This window comes from Glandiceps talaboti, chromosome 22 (assembly GCF_964340395.1).
Source record: "Glandiceps talaboti chromosome 22, keGlaTala1.1, whole genome shotgun sequence".
Lineage (NCBI taxonomy): Eukaryota > Metazoa > Hemichordata > Enteropneusta > Spengelidae > Glandiceps > Glandiceps talaboti.
In genome coordinates this window covers 5,222,837-5,239,500 of record NC_135570.1, presented here as the reverse complement: position 1 = coordinate 5,239,500, position 16,664 = coordinate 5,222,837, and the positions used below count along the sequence as shown (strand labels likewise).

Here is a 16,664-nt window from a genome sequence, read left to right as displayed (position 1 = left end):
ATAAAAATATGGCACAAACACAATAATATACATTTTTCTTGTTTTTTTTTGAACACTTTCTTTTCCTTTTAAATGATAATATTTCAGATTTGACTGCATGATCCGTTATTCCATCAACATACAAACAGACATCACAAATTACTGCAATATCGTATTTCTCATTTAATGTTTAAGATTTCATTAACTCAATACAAGAAAATAACAATGTAGATTGCAAATGTGAAATAACTTAAAGTATGGGAAAATGTCTCTTTGTACCAGCTACATTGGCCATTATTTGAATTACAAAGATGTTTATTAAGGGGAAAATAAAGGAAATATAGGTATTTTCATAAACTTCATTTCATGATTTCACATTACATAATTTTTGCTCAGTTACCAAGAAACGCCAAATTGAAACTCTTTTCCAACTCTATTGTTCTTTCAGATAAACACCATTGCATCATGGGTCATATGGCCTTAGCAGAGATTATTAATATTCATTAGATGCACACTGAATATTCATGACTCATAACAGCTTCCTTAAATAATCTGTAAAAACTGTGGCAATAGAGTTTTACAGATAGACGGATTCTATAATTGTATACTGCTTCTCAATAATAGACCTTACAACCATTCTCACTGAACTGTTAAAACTAAAGACTGCACTTTCTGATTGGTAATTGGTACAATTTAGCTCAAATAACACTTTTCAGTATTTAAATTATGCAAATTAAATAATTAGTATTCAGTTTGATATTATCATATTCAAATTATGCAATGACTTTACTCTATTTACATGGTTTGGTACGTCAAGTGTGGAATCCCAAATTTTGAAAGACAGTTTATAAATAAATTAGGCATTTGGCAATGCGAATATGAGGTTTCAAGTGTTTAATATGTATGCACACATTTCCCATATAAGGTGGGTGCTGGAATTCAGAGCTAATTATGTATGCACACATTTCCCATATAAGGCGGGTGCTGGAATTCAGAGCTAATTATGTATGCACACATTTCCCATATAAGGTGGGTGCTGGAATTCAGAGCTAATTATGTATGCACACATTTCCCATATAAGGCAGGTGCTGGAATTCAGAGCTAATTATGTATGCACAAATTTCCCCTATAAGGTGGGTGCAGGAATTCAGAGCTAATTATGTATGCACAAATTTCCCATATAAGGCGGGTGCTGGAATTCAGAGCTAATTATGTATGCACAAATTTCCCCTATAAGGTGGGTGCTGGAATTCAGAGCTAATTATGTATGCACAAATTCCCCATATAAGGTGGGTGTTTCACTTCAAAAAGTTAATTATGCGTGCACAAATTTCCCATATGAGGTGGGTGTTTGACTTCGAAGGGCTAATTATGCATGCAAAATTTCCCATATAAGGTGTGTGTTTGACTTAGAAAACTAATTATGTATGCTCAAATTTCCAATATTAGGTAGGTATTTGACTTCAGAGAGCTAATAATATATGCAAATTTAAGATATATTTGAAGTGCTGAAAATTGATCTTGAATATAAAGAGAGCATTTGACAAGTCATGCAATGACCATATTGTACTTGGACTCGAGTCAGGCAAATGGTGAAGTCATCTTAAAGTATTACAGGCAGCAAAAACAGGAAAGAAACACTGACAAGAGAAATGACCATTACAAGAAAAAAATTTCATGGTTTGATGCCATATTGCAATATCTCCTGGCACCCTCTGAAGTAACTTTTTATGCTGTATTGAGGATGACATAACTAGTGCCCTCTATGTCAAAGCTAGGAAATGTTTTTTTTGATAATACATGCTAGTGCCCACTATAGGAGTTTCTGTTTGTTGTCGACTTACACTGTGTTTCATTTCTATAGTTGTGATGATTGCATTAAAATCTTTTATGGTTTCAAACCAACTCACACTCATTTACTGTAATAAAAATAATCTGACTATTGTCTTGATTTCCCAAATCCATAAAATTCTGCTGGGATTTTGTAGATGTGGGGTGGTTTAAGAATTTTGGTGTCAAGTGTCAGAGTGATAAAATTCAAAATATACAGCGCCCCCATTTGGTCATTCTAATTGATTACTTTTGTTTAGTAATAACCACTTTTATGGAAGCCTCTCTTGGACACAAATACTTTAGTGTCATTTCCACCTTTCCACTTCTTCATCTTTTTGGCTAGAACAAATACAAAATTTGACAACGATTAATTTTAAATTTAATTGCTATTTTCAACTATTGCAAACATAAGTACAGTAAGAGAGAGAGAGAGAGAGAGAGAGAGAGAGAGAGAGAGAGAGAGAGAGAGAGAGAGAGAGAGAGAGAGAGAGAGAGAGAGAGAGAGAGAGAGAGAGAGAGAGAGAGAGAGAGAGAGAGAGAGAGAGGGAGAGAGAGAGAGAGAGAGGGGGGTACATATATAAGAGATTCTAGAATGTGAGAGAATGAGAGAGGTGATACTAATTTAATTCAGATTGCCTAAGTCTATCCCACTAACTGTCCTGTTATACCTGGGTAGTAATTTTCTACACTCACTCCATCTTGAATCTCTCACCTTTTGATTTCTGATATTCTTCCTTTTCATGACCCTTTCTCCATCCATGGGAATTATTTACTTTTGAGATTTTACTCCGTGGAAAATAGTCATCCTGAAAAAAGTACAACAAAAGTGTTCTCGATTTAAATGAGACTTCTTTGGAACTATTAAAAACCTCTCAATGCACTTTAACTTTACAGCTAAAACTTCTCTCAATAGGTTAACTTATAAAGACAAATGGTGACACAGTTTGGCCAGTGAGGGCGCTCTTCATTTTTTTTGGGGGGGGGGGGGCTGGAAATGCGCACCAGAATTATTCATTACTGCAGCATTCTTTTTATAATAACTCTTTCCCAACATTACATCAAAATATCGATAGCTTTCCAATTTAATTCAAATAACTGCTTTTCTCGACTCTGGTTGTACCCACCAACTGTGGTTTATCACCTAAATCTATCAGATAGAGGTCATTTATCAAAGTTTTTGCTGACTGGCTCTTTGTCAAATATGTTTGATTATTGAAATTGAACACAATTATAATCTCTGCTGTACAAAACCTGTTCTAGGATGAAAATAATATTTCCATATTAGTTGAACACACACTCACCTCATAACTAACATTACTGTGGTGTTTTTTGTTATAGAAATTATTCTTAACGTGAACAGTTATCTTGTGAGGTGCTGTAAACTTCTCTTTTGACATCTGATTATGCTTGAATTTGTTGTCATGGAAATTGTTCTTTTGCCTGCCCTTTTTTCGATATGACTTCTTGTAGGTACCATCATCATTGTCTGAATAGTTCTGAAGTTCCTGTAGAGGAAATTAGACATTTACACTGATATTAGGCCACGCCTGCCACACATAAAATGTGCAAAAAATTAACATAAATTAGAATAGAAGAGAATCTGTTTCCCATGTAACCACTCATGAAAACACCTAATTATGGATTCATCATGTGATCATGATTTAAATATGTCTAATTATGTATTCAACCAATCACGGCATATGATGAAATGCCATTCAAGACCAGTATGAGTGAAGAGTTAAAGTAGACTTGTTGGATGGACAGAGCGAAAATTGAAAAAGTTAAAATGTCAGTTAGGATAACAGAAATAATATTGTAGTGTTAGTCCTACACGTCTACAGGTAGGCTATACCAGTCCACAGACAAGGAACCTTTCCTGTCTGTGACTATACTTTTCAAGAAAACACCACAAATACAAGTACCTACTCTGACACTCGGAGGTCATGGGGTTCACTTATTATTACATATTTATCTGAAATGCTGACTGACCAACTTACATAATTGTTTTTATTCTTCTTCTTCTTGTTCTTCTTTGGAGTTGGAGTATCTCTGTTCTTTTTCTTCTCCTTGTTCTTGACTTTCTCTGTTTTCAGTTGAGATTTTTTGTCATACTTGCTTCTCTTCTTGTCTTTCTTATAAAATTCAGAATCTGAATTACACAAATAATAATACACTTGTATATTTTGTGTTTGTAATAATCAATAAATGTAAAATTATTACATCTGGTATAGCCTATAACAATACAATTTGTACTATAAACACTCTGGGAAACATACAATTCTTTCTTGCCACTTAGCATACAGGATTACAACCACTGCAGCCATCATTTAGATATGACTGTGATCAGAACATTGTTTTATCAATGTTGGGCCATTAAAACTGACTTTGTAGGTCTTATCAAACTAACATAAAATCACTGACAGACATACATGGAAACATCACATGAAAGTTGCTTTAACTTCCATCCAAGCTCCTCATTGAGCTAGACGTGAGAAGAGATTGGAAGCCACGGATAACCTCTAGACTAGTTCAAAATGAAAGAATACTCTTCTCTATGCCTAACATATAATCTGAGATGACCGATGTAACAATAACAAAATTACTGACCACTTTTTTTCCTTTTCTTTCTGTATGTTTCTTCCTCTTCTACATCATCTTGAAACATAATATGAGTATTCCGTCGTCGATCTCTTTCCTGGTTTTTTTCCAAGTTCATATGTTTCCTGAGTTGATCAAATCTATTTTCAATGTCTCTCCAGGCATCATATTTAATGACAAATGGAATGGTAGGGACTAACTGTTTTTCCATTCTGTTCTTCACACATTCCTGAAATCCATAAATGTATTCCATGAAAAATTTCAGATTAATTTCAACTAATCTTATAAGTTTTTGATAATGTCGTAAGTTTCAGCCAATGCTGTAAATTTCAGCTAACGTGGTAAATTTTAGCTAAAGTTGTAATTTCTAACTAATATCGTACATTTCAGCTAATATTGTAAATTTTGGCTACTGCTCCGAGTTTCAGCTATGTCGTAAATTTCAGCCAACCTTTTAAGTTTCAGCTTGCTCTGCAAATTTTCATAAATTTTTCGGCTAATGTTGTTAGTTCAACTAATGTCATAAAGCTTCACTTAATGACAGTAATGTGGTATACTTCAATTATTCTACTGTTTCACTCCTAATATTCACACATGTATCTAAAATTCAAATAACTGTTTTGTGTCTGTCATTCTGTTGAGTGATGGTGGTTGAAGAGTTCATGACATCAAGTAGGTTGGGTTGTGTCCACACATTCTAATTTATCATTAAATATCTACCAGTGATACCTTGCATCAGTGCGTGCACACACATGAATGGTATTTGTACTGCGATATGCAAATAAGTATGTGTTTGGCCCATGCACATGAAATCATGCAATAGGCCTTTCCAAAATTTGCCATGGTGGCGCTCTACTTCCTGTCTATGTGTACCTTGGGGGTATACATGGTATAGGTTACTTAGTTAATCAGAGCACTGCTGCTTTCAGAGCACTCCTCATTGTCTGAACAATACGAAAAACATCCCTGATTTACACTTCTACAGAATACCAAGGGACAAAGCTCTTAAGAAATGGTACTATTATAATGGTGATGATACACCCAATTTGAGCGAGGGCGCTGTATTCTCAATTTCCTGTTTGCAGTCTGCAATGGCCAATTGCATAATAGTATTTTTTATCCTAAAATGAGCTGTTTTGGATAAACATATAAGTAATAATACACAGTACCACAGAACCCCATGACACAGAGTCTGTATGTGTACTCAGGGCTTTTTATAATTATGATTTCTTTGCTTTCTGCACTGATTCAAGACCCACTCTCCCCCTGAAAAGAACAAAGTTGGTTTATTGAGCTTGTGTACCATCATCGTCCCTTATATGTCTAAAATGTCCTTTTTAGCACAATTACATTTACACATCAAAAATGTGCAAATTTTACAATTTTTCTCAAAACAAATATTCAAAATGTCCCTTTTAGCACATTTATACTTACATGTCCAAAATGTCCCTTTTTAGCACAATTATAACAAAACACCCTTTTATTAGTAGGCAGCAGTATACTTTTGATCATGTTGGCATTTGTCTGGAAAAAAATTTAAAAAAAAAAGTTTAACATGACTTCAGAAAATTGGGTAGGTAGGTCAGGATTTTATATTACTTTAATTTTTATTCTTTTATAATTCTGTTGACCCAAAGACAAGATAATCGTTGGTCACAATACTTCTGTAACAGTTGATGAGGTGTAAAAGAAGTAAATGAAGATAATTATGTGATTCAGAAGTTTAATCGTATTAATTTTATGTCAATTTCAGTCAAAAGGTCAAAAATGAAAAGGTTAAAATATGGTTGGACTGTAAGGTCATTATTGAATGTGTAACATTTTTTCTTTCTAAATATCACTATGATACTCACTGTGGCATGAAACTGTCTCCATCTATCTGGACAGTCCTGTGTAGAGACAAATATAAAAAATATAAAATCAACAACTACTTAAATGCCCCTCTTTAATTTATAACTTACAATGCTCAACACTATATCATGATTCTGTCTTCATTTTTTCAAAAATTTACTAAAAAGTGAAAAATAATACAACAGCTGCGAAAACAGAAAATACCACCAATAAAATGTCTCAGAAGTAAGGACACAGATGACTGATAAAATTGCTGGTTTTATAAAATTATGGTGCAATATTCTAGTATGAAAATGAGGACAGTTTTACTAGATATCATCCTTTCTGTTACCAGGATTTCTAGACCTTAGTTAGTAAAACAAGGAATGCATAATCTACATATTAATACATACTTTAGTCAGGTGACCATCTCGTTGACACCGCGTACACCGGACAGAACCTTTCTGCCAACAAAATCTCCTGGGATGACCTATTTCCCTACATTGCCAACAAACTTGTTTTGGACATCTTGTACCGCGATGACCCTTCTCTGCACACAGATAACAGATATCAGCTTTCTGTAATAAATTATCGATGGCAGTTGAAAATACATGAAATATTTGATGTGATAATTGGAGAGCGTAAGTAAAGGATAAACAGCGAGGCATGTGAGTGCTGCGAACAAGATCATTCATGCTGGGTACTAATAACACAACAGCTGATGATGACAGCCTTTAAGATAGACTAGTTTTTTTGTGATAGCAGACAGCCTTCGTCCATTAGGTGTATTAGTGGCTGACAAGTGTTATTGTTGTGAGTTATTTTAAACCATCTTGGGTGTTATGCTTGCAAGGTGATATCAGTTGTCAACGGCAACATAGTATTAATGGTCTTAAACATGCGATACACGATACAGATTGTTCTGAATATTTTTGGAAATATTTCATGTGATAAAAATATTATTTTTCATTCATTGAAATTGACTCATTAGTATAATTATCCACATTTTTATCTTCAGTATTAACACAAAAGTATCCAAAGTTACATCCAGAGAAAAGAAAACTGAATTGAACATATTAACAACTTAAGTACATTGTGGCTGAAAAAAACTGATGTTGATATATCACTGGATAAAATCCAATTTCAGTTTATGGTTAATTATTATTTATTACTATTTTAATTCTTAACGAAACACACTACACTATGTCTCACTGCATTGTACAACAAACTAACAGCTAAAAATGAAAAATAATACAGCAGCTATGAAAACAGAAAAAAACACCAATAAAATGTCTCAGAAGAATGGGCACGAATGACGTATAAAATTGCTGGTTTTTATGTTTATCATTCCTTTTTACAGAAATCTTTTAATTTTTAAAATTTGGATTACCTTTGGGTTTGGACAATTACTGGACATGTGACCATTATTGCCACAATTAAAACACCTTATGGATGATTTAGATGCATAGTATCGTCTTGGTCTGATAGGTCTACTTCTGCCTTCACTGTTTTGTATGTCATTCTGAAATAATAAAAGTGTACAATCAGTGTTAGGTGTCATTCCATAATACACGTGATATACTATGATTACATAGGGATTACTTGCATTGCACATACTAGTGGTATTTGCATCAAGCCATTGCAGTGTATACCAGAAATATCGTTGCATGTATACATGTATGCACACCAGGAATGTGATCACACAGTATGATATCTGCAGAAATTTGCTTTTTTTGATAAATATATGTATTGATAACTGAACCTTGCGAGTGCAAGTGTGGTGTAATCAGGAGTATTTGCACTCACGCTTGCGATATTTTCTGCTACACTTTCATTCACTATGCTCATGTACAACTTCAAGTACAGCTGTAGAAAACATTGCAAGCACTCATGCAAATACCCTGAGTATGCCAAACTTGCACTCATGCTGCATGGGTTCTGTTATAGTATTGATTGCATACACATCTCAGACAAAATGTTTGTTGTACGGTGGGCACACCACTGTAAATAGGTAACCCCACACACACAGCTGTATAAATGCAACCTGGCAGAAGAGAGGACAACAACTTGAATGTCGAGGGACTCTACCCTCACAAAACTGTACATGTAGTATAACAATCAAATGGCAACACATTTCTTGTCATCACTGTACTACTTCCAAGGACTCTACCCAACAATACTAACATTACAATGTCTACATACCACTAAATCTTCAGAACTGATGTTCCACACTTCATTCGATGGTGTTCCAGTTTCTGTGTCATGTTCCTGGCTTTCTCTCTGACTTCGTACACCAACAAGATTAGTGAGTAGATCTTTATCATCAGTATTATCCAAGGTGTCAATCAACGTCCATTCTGGCTCACTCTCATTGCTGGAATCTGATAGCCATATCACCGACATGTCGTCAGTTTCCTCCTCTGATTGGTTCTCTGTAACCTCGACTGTCTTCCTCTTTTTTGAACTCGTAGTGTTAATTTTCATTCCATCTGTTTTAGACTTGTCTTCTTGAGGGCTGTCTAATTTCACTTTCTTTGCTGGAAAATCTGCTATACATGTAACAGAGTCTGAATCTGATGTAATTAAAGAAATAGTCTCCAAAATTCTCTTTTTAGGGGCAGTTTTGGAGGCAACAATGCTGTCTTCTCTATCTTTTGTCTCTTTATTCTGTGTAGTTTTCAAGGCCAAGTCTTTACAATCCTTTTCTGTTTTCGTTGTTGACTCACTGAAAGTGTACTCTGTTCTTACATGATCTTGATCTTGGCTTTGATCTTGACTGGTCTGCCCTTCCTGAGCATAATGTATTTGTTGATAGAGTTCATTTTCAATGTTGTCATCTGATTCACTTCCACTTTCACTGCCCAGACCGTAAATGTCCAGTTCGTAGTCTTCAACTGCGTCGTAGCCTGCATACATGATGCTGGTTATTTGTCTTACTCAAGGTGACACTTGCACTGTTTCTTACACACTTCACAGGTGTTAAGTTTTAGGGAAACAGGCACAAATGAACAAAGAGAAGAACACAAGATGTTTATTCATCGTTAACAGACCAAGTCACGGGAACTACCTGCAAGATAGAATAAAGATTATGATATCATGAACAAGCCAAGTTATTGTCATCAAACAGAAAATATGAATTTTATACCCTGGTTATTCTACATCACAACAACCTTTTTCTACATCACTGCTTCTGTGGTGTTCAGAATGTTCCAAATTGTCGTTATTTTCCTGATTTTTCATGAATTAATGTCGAGGAGGTATAATCCATAATTGTTCCCCGATATTTGTCCTCATTCAGCTGAAAAATACTTGTCATGACCTGAGATTTTGTCACTACTCGTCTAGTAACTTGTAGTAACAAGGCCACTTAGGCCCCTAAAGGACTTGTCAACCTCTTTCATCAAAATTAAATTTTACCAATCTCAGTCCAAGTCTCCTAATTTGTAGTTGGACTGACAGCAGTTATCACGACCCTATACAGTGTTAGCACAGAGACTGGGTTATCTGACTCATATTCTGACTAGGTTTGACAGATAACTAAGTCTCTGGGCTAATGTATTATTTATCCTAGCCTGTTTTCAAACTTTGAAACCAAAACAAAACGAAGAAGACAAGTAACACTGGGGATAGGGAACCCGCTAGAGTACATGTTTGTACAGGCTATATGTATGTTGTAAACAGATTGTTATACACTTCATCAAAAGTGATTTTTATTACATCACATGTCCTTTGCGTGTGTGTGGCTAAATGCATACTGTTGTTATCATATAACAACAATATGTCATCCGGCATATTAAATCTAAACAAATTAGTAGCTTCAAAATGGTCTGGAGACCAGGTGACGCGTGTCAAGACAATGTAATAGCTATATTATCTAACCAGACCCGTTCGTGTACTGTGTAGGAGCTATGATCAGGCGTGAAAACACCAGGTGACTGTTGTTGGTGATGTACAGTTTCTAACTGTACTTTTAACTTTACAAATCGCAAATCAAATTTACTGCTGTATAAATGTACATCTAATGTTACTTACCTGTAGTGTGTAGTTGATAGGATTTGACTGGAAGGACTGAAAACGGAGCACACGAGGCTTTCACAATCACAATACGGAAGCGTGGTGAAATACCGGGTACAGTTTGTTCGAGGGGAATTTCCTCAAATGTGTGCGCCCCCAATGTCAGAAATGTTGCCCGACCACTACATTCAATAACTCTGTTCAATCAGTCACTTGTGCTAAATTGTGGGCCAATACCCTATTCAAAGATGGTCCTAGTGAGTCGGAACCCTGCAGCGTGTACTACTATATCCAGAGCTAGTACAAGACATTCACGTTATTATGTATTTACGAATATTCAGAAAATATGGTCACCGGTGTCTGTACATCTTCAGCACAACAAAGATAGTTATGGAGTGCATGTGAAGAGTGTCAACCAAGAAGATGAATATTTTTTATTTTTATGATGCACCTAGGCAGTAATATTCTATTTCTGGTACCAAGAATTGACTGTTTTGTGGTGATATAAAAAAAATTTCTTCTCTCCCTGGGTAGGTTTCTCTTTTCCAGCTGTATATAATTCACACTATTTATTGAGTAAATAAAGACACATTGTCCATTCTTCTCCATCCCTAATCTTGTAATTACCAGGGGATCGATTACATGAACAGTTTGCTTTAACTCTTATCTGGGAGATTATCAAACTGAATAAACACTCAACCATGCACAGTAAGACTATATACTAGTCTGTGCATGGTTGAGTGTATAGTCTGTGCATGGTTGAGTGTATATAGTCTGTGCATGGTTGAGTATATATAGTCTGTGCATGGTTGAGTGTATATAGTCTGTGCATGGTTGAGTATATAGTCTGTGCATGGTTGAGTGTATATAGTCTGTGCATGGTTGAGTGTATATAGTCTGTGCATGGTTGAGTATATAGTCTGTGCATGGTTGAGTGTATAGTCTGTGCATGGTTGAGTGTATAGTCTGTGCATGGTTGAGTGTATAGTCTGTGCATGGTTGAGTGTATATAGTCTGTGCATGGTTGAGTGTATATAGTCTGTGCATGGTTGAGTGTATATTCAGTTTGACAATCTCCCAGACACACAATTAAAATTCAATAGTCAAACACTTGAAATGGAAATGTTTTATCAAATGTTTATTAAAATGGATACAGAAAGAACATCAACATTTCTTGCTTCGTAATGAACTAAACTAGAAATTACACAAAATAAGTCTGTAACTATTGTGGCATTTCAGTGAATAACCTCTACCATACATCATTCACCACAGAAGAGATCCTCTACAAAACATTCTGATCGTCTCACCTTCCTCAATGGGTTTTACATGTAGGGACAAAAAGATAAGGTATAAACAAAAGAAACTACTATAGAGGGCGCTATATAAACATGGCAGTCCTTGGCTCCAACACAAAATGTGGTCCGTTGCTGAAATAACTTATTATCTTGTCCAAATTACGATACAAATACACATTGGACACAGAGACCATTGGTTTGGGTTATTCTTATTGTAATTACAAGTGCTTTGAAGTTATTATGGCATGTACACAAAAGTATTTTTTGTCTTCCACGAGTGTGTCAATGAGAAGAATGTTATGCAATGTACATGTATATTGTCATTACTAGAATTCACTGAATACTACTGTTTCCACATCCCATTCTGCATTTGTTGACCAGGTTTCACATTGTCATATAATATTGAGAAACCAGTTCTACATTTTTTTATGGGATTTCATTGTACTTAGCTATTTACTTGTATCAAAATACACAATAAGTCTGGGTGAAAAGTACTCTGTACTAATTTCAGTTTTCCATTGCTTCCATTAGTTCCGTTTTTGTCACTGCTTCCGTTTCTGTTGCTTGGTTTTCATCACTTTGTTTTTTCTCTTCATCATCTTTCTCAGTTTCTGCGTCAGTAGTTTTTTCACCTTCGACAGTCTCACTCTCTTGTTTCTCTATGTCTTCACATTTATCTACTATGTCTTCACTTTTATCTTTCTCAGTTTCTGCATCAGTAGTCTTTTCACCTTCGGCAGTCTCACTCTCTTCTTTCTCTATGTCTTCACTTTTCTCTATGTCTTCACTTTTCTCTATGTCTTCACTTTTATCTTCCTCCTTTATTTCAACAGTTTCCACTTCTCCATCATTGTCTTTTGTTTCTTCATCCTTTTTATCATTGTTCTCGGTATCCATGACTACATCACCGTCATCTTTTTTCTCCCTCTTGTCTTTCTCCATATTGTAAAGATGTCTCTGGAAAATTATACAAAAGAACATGTAGTTTGCAACAGCCAACTTATACCATACTATTAGCGCCCTCACTCAAGCAAGGGACCAGTACTTTTGTTTTAACAACTTTGTTTTTGGTATCACTGAGCATGCTCATATGTAAAAAACTGTTGAATTACTTGTAATTACCAGAATGTAATGCTGAACAAAACAGTCTGCTGTAAACAAAGGGAGTGGGTGCTTGACCAAGTGAGGGCACTAACACAGTCGAGTACGATGTGTAGAAATTCAAAATGTGGAGTAAATTGCTAATCGATTATAAATATGAAGGTCAAGGCTCTGTCTTACCTTGACTGCTATGTAGTGTGATCTTGATTTACAATGGCTATTCAATGCCCGGTGTGGATTGTATCCAACCCAATTACAGACTGAACACTGGAAGGCCTGCACCAAGTAGTCTTGTCCTGCAAGTACACAAATAACAACTTACTTAGTAAAGTTATTATGGTCAGACTGTTAAAGTGATAAAACTCGGAATCTGCCAGTTTGAGCCACATCACTACCATTTCTTTATGGGCAAGATTTGAACTGTGATTGTACACCAGTCAACCCAGCTGTATAATAAATCATTTTTCGTCTCACGGCAGATCTCACAAGATCCCGGGTGAGCCATTGCATTCATAGCAACCACGTGAAAGCAGAAAGTGTCAAACGCTTAGCAACACTATTGTTCTCATCATCATCACACATAGTCACGGCAAAAGCTTGACCATGATCACGTTTGACAACCATTGTTGCAAGGCATATTTGCATATCTCACAAGATCTGTATAAACAACATGTAAAATCCCTTATTGGGAGCTGACTTGGTAGTTTATTAGTATGTAACAATGTACTATGAATGAAAATCACACATAAGTTGACAGTACTGTGATGGACCTCTCAAACTATAACATTACCATCTACTTTTACAATTTACCAGCTACTGTTAAACTTGGCTACGTCCCTGCTAAACAGTCATGAAACAAATATGTATTTACCTTTTGGGTACTCTGATATGACCTTCTTGTCCTCCTCTTTGTGTTTGGGTAAGAGCTTCACTTTATTTTTGTGTCTGCTGGTTAGAATATGACTGAAGTAGGACTAGGAAAAGAAAGAAAGTAATTTTTGTCCGTTAGACATGCACAGAAAATTAGGAACTTTGAACCAAAATTTGTGGAGTTCTCTGTTCTCGCCTGAACAGAGAGAAATATTTTGAAATAATGCTCCAGTTCTTCCTGAACATGGTGGTCACTGAGCCCACTTGTAATTTCTGTGTTTTCTCTGAACAAGGTAACAGCAACACTGATCCATCAGTGCTCTCCCTGAAGAAGTTAATAGTGGTCCTCTTGCAATTTCTATGTTCTCCATGAACAAGCTAACAGGGGTACTGAACCCTCTTGTAAATTGTTTCTGTTCATACTTCAAGCACCACTCTGTCTACTTCTAGGGTAGTGCATCTGTCTGCTGCATTTTATGTAAATAAAGAACTTACCTGTGTTCCCATCTTTTCTATGTCACAAGGTTTACAATAAAACATCTACAAAAACAAGGTGAAAACATACAATAAAAGGTATGTGAATGACAATGTATGTATGTATGTATGTATGTATGTATGTATGTATGTATGTATGTATGTATGTATGTATGTATGTATGTATGTATGTGTGTATGTATGTATGTATGTATGTATGTATGTATGTATGTATGCATGCATGTGTGTAGGTACATGTAGGTTTGTAGGTAGATAGATACTTATGTACATACATATGTGTGTTAACATACATATATGACAGTGATTTATGTATATGCCGATATGAACTTGGTGCACTTATTTACACATACATTATAATCAAATCATAATATAATAATTATAATTATATATTATTCCCAAATATTTTCCTTTATTCAGCTAAGGAAAATCTGAATGACAGGAATGGATGAATTTGGAGAATAACACAATTATATCTCCTCATACATAATTTATGAACAATTGGATAAAATAATGTCCGTTTGGAATGCTTTCATACTTCAAGCACTACAGAACCAGTGATGTGGACACATGTTGTGTAGATGTAGAATGATTCGGGTATAAAATCCATATTTTCTGTTTAAAGACAATAACTTAGGTTGTGCATAATCAGCTGTAAATGTATTAGAGGGGATTTATTGCAATGCTAATCAGACTTACCCTCTTACTATCACGTTGTTGTCTGTCACTTGCACCTCCTCCTCCTTCCTTAGCTGCTCCCCCACCACCACCACCACCACCACCACCACCACCTCCACTTCCTCCTCCTCTGGTTTGCTGAGGTCTTCTTGTGACTGTGCTATCTGGTCTACCACTAAATCTTTTATCTCTACCCCTGCCACGGTCTCTCTGGTTGCCTGGTAATGATCTCCTACCTTCTTGACCTCGCCCTCTCCCGGATCGACCTCTAGGTGAAAATCCTGGCTGTCTGTCATACTGTCAAACATAATGCAAATGTTCAATTCAGATATCTTTATTTATTCTCTTTGAAAGCAAGGGTCAGGTAAGTAAATACAATCTACCAGAGTTCCACAGGAATGTTAACTGAATCCCATACCAGACCAAAACTATAATAGTACAATGTCTGCAAATCTATGTAACTTTTCCAGATTTCACCCTGTTACTGGGGTCCCCACCAAAATCTTAGTACAAATACGTCTAGTTTTACCAGACTTCCTTCCTCTGTTACAAGGTTCCTAAACACTAGCACTTGCATAAACACTCTACATAATGATATGGCGAAAATACCCTATCTTAGAAGGTGATGGTTCCTAAGAATCACACAAATTACCATCAGTAGTAGCATGGGCTATGGGTGTCCAGTGTGACTTTTGTTTATTACATGTGCGCCCCTTCCTTTCCCCCTCACAAATTTGACCCCCCCCCCCAAGTGTTGAACATGATTCCTCCCCATTCAACAAGTTTCTATATGTTTTCTGGTATTATCATTATACTTTGAACAAAGTTCAGTATTTTCTCTTACAGGATAATCATCTCTTGGATGCCATCTGTTTCTGGAATACTCATCATCTCTATAGTAATCTTCATAGCCCTGATAGATTTCATCTTCCCGATGTCTGGACCATCTGTCATGTGGTGATCTGTCTCGGTGAAAAGCTGCAGCACTTCTAGGTTCAAAGTATGGGTCATCTAACTCATAGTCTCGACCACCATACCGACCTCTTTCATGTCCAAGTGTGCTATCTATTTGATGCATGAGCTGGTTCAATTCTCTTGTTTCAACCTCCTGTTTCAGAGCTTGTAACATCCGAATGTCAGCCTCATTAGCCAACAACTGTTGACGCAGACTGACAGGGTCTTGATGTACAAGGTGTGAAAACCCTCGATCCATATTATATTTCAGGACGTGGTCTTACCTATAGAATATAAACAGTATTGATGAAATGAACGTTGGGTAGTGCTTAGTGTTAATAATAATTTGTTCAGTGATGTAGATAAAAGCCGGTTACCGGTCACAACGCCCGGCTATAACAGCTGTGTGACCAGCTATAAATGTCCAACACACACACACATGCGCACCCTGTACTTGTGCTGTTTAGAGCCAGAGACCCTTTCAATTGATGTACATACAGTAGGCTGTGCCCTTCACCAAGCACCCTACCTTCTTCTCAGAACCTTTGCATTTGTTATATTTTCAGTATAAATCACTTGCCACACATTTATTTTATTAATACACATTGCAATGTCACATACACTCAACAAGCAGGACAAGTAATAATAATAGTAAATTAAAAGTTAAAATGTCCACATTGACAATTTTCAATTCAATCACCAACTTGGTGATACTTCCATGATAGTTGTTGATACAACATTAAACAAAGCTCATTATGACACATGCCTCTGTGATCTACCCGTAGCCTCTGTGCCAAAATGCCTTGGAAGAGTTGACTCAAAAGATAATAGTTTCCACTCTAAGCATTCATAAATAATCAGTGCAAGAGTACATACCTCTACAATATTCACGATAAACTTTCAGTTTATGATTCTGTCCACAGTCACTGGCGTCTTCACTGCAGATTAACCTCTGACCTGTACGTGTGTTCGTTGTTAATGTCCTCAAAACTGACACGGCGGCTTTAAAAAGGGAAAACT

The 16,664-nt window shown here is 36.0% G+C and overlaps 2 protein-coding genes across 2 annotated transcripts; both read right to left on the bottom strand.

The window, feature by feature from the left end:
• Window positions 1–160: 160 nt before the first annotated feature.
• Window positions 161–10,367, bottom strand: LOC144452110 (zinc finger CCHC domain-containing protein 7-like). Its single transcript, XM_078143127.1, has 11 exons — window positions 10,273–10,367; window positions 8,443–9,307; window positions 7,631–7,762; window positions 6,654–6,818; window positions 6,264–6,299; window positions 5,845–5,934; window positions 4,420–4,639; window positions 3,810–3,961; window positions 3,114–3,317; window positions 2,525–2,618; window positions 161–2,151 (listed from the first exon to the last, which is right to left on the bottom strand). Exons 2-11 carry the CDS (start codon window positions 9,154–9,156, stop codon window positions 2,066–2,068), a joined length of 1,893 nt encoding a protein of 630 aa, XP_077999253.1. The 5' UTR covers window positions 9,157–9,307; window positions 10,273–10,367; the 3' UTR covers window positions 161–2,065.
• Window positions 10,368–11,414: 1,047 nt separating this feature from the next.
• LOC144452444 (uncharacterized) lies at window positions 11,415–16,582 on the bottom strand. Its single transcript, XM_078143537.1, has 7 exons — window positions 16,521–16,582; window positions 15,535–15,928; window positions 14,712–14,987; window positions 14,016–14,060; window positions 13,522–13,624; window positions 12,831–12,946; window positions 11,415–12,506 (listed from the first exon to the last, which is right to left on the bottom strand). The coding sequence occupies exons 2-7, from the start codon at window positions 15,901–15,903 to the stop codon at window positions 12,057–12,059; spliced, it is 1,359 nt and encodes a 452-aa protein (XP_077999663.1). The 5' UTR covers window positions 15,904–15,928; window positions 16,521–16,582; the 3' UTR covers window positions 11,415–12,056.
• Window positions 16,583–16,664: the final 82 nt, after the last annotated feature.

Excerpts from the sequence above, each read along its gene's own strand:
- LOC144452110 (XM_078143127.1), bottom strand. The coding sequence starts at position 9,156 with ATGTATGCAGGCTACGACGCAGTTGAAGACTACGAACTGGACATTTAC. Across the intron at positions 6,300-6,653 it reads GAGATGGTCACCTGACTAAA|GACTGTCCAGATAGATGGAG; the intron begins GTATGTATTAAT and ends GTCTCTACACAG. Across the intron at positions 4,640-5,844 it reads AAAAGGGACATTTTGGACAT|GAATGTGTGAAGAACAGAAT; the intron begins GTAAGTATAAAT and ends TATGGATTTCAG.
- LOC144452444 (XM_078143537.1), bottom strand. The coding sequence starts at position 15,903 with ATGGATCGAGGGTTTTCACACCTTGTACATCAAGACCCTGTCAGTCTG. Across the intron at positions 14,061-14,711 it reads AACAACGTGATAGTAAGAGG|ATGTTTTATTGTAAACCTTG; the intron begins GTAAGTCTGATT and ends TTGTTTTTGTAG. Across the intron at positions 13,625-14,015 it reads TAGAAAAGATGGGAACACAG|TCCTACTTCAGTCATATTCT; the intron begins GTAAGTTCTTTA and ends TTCTTTTCCTAG.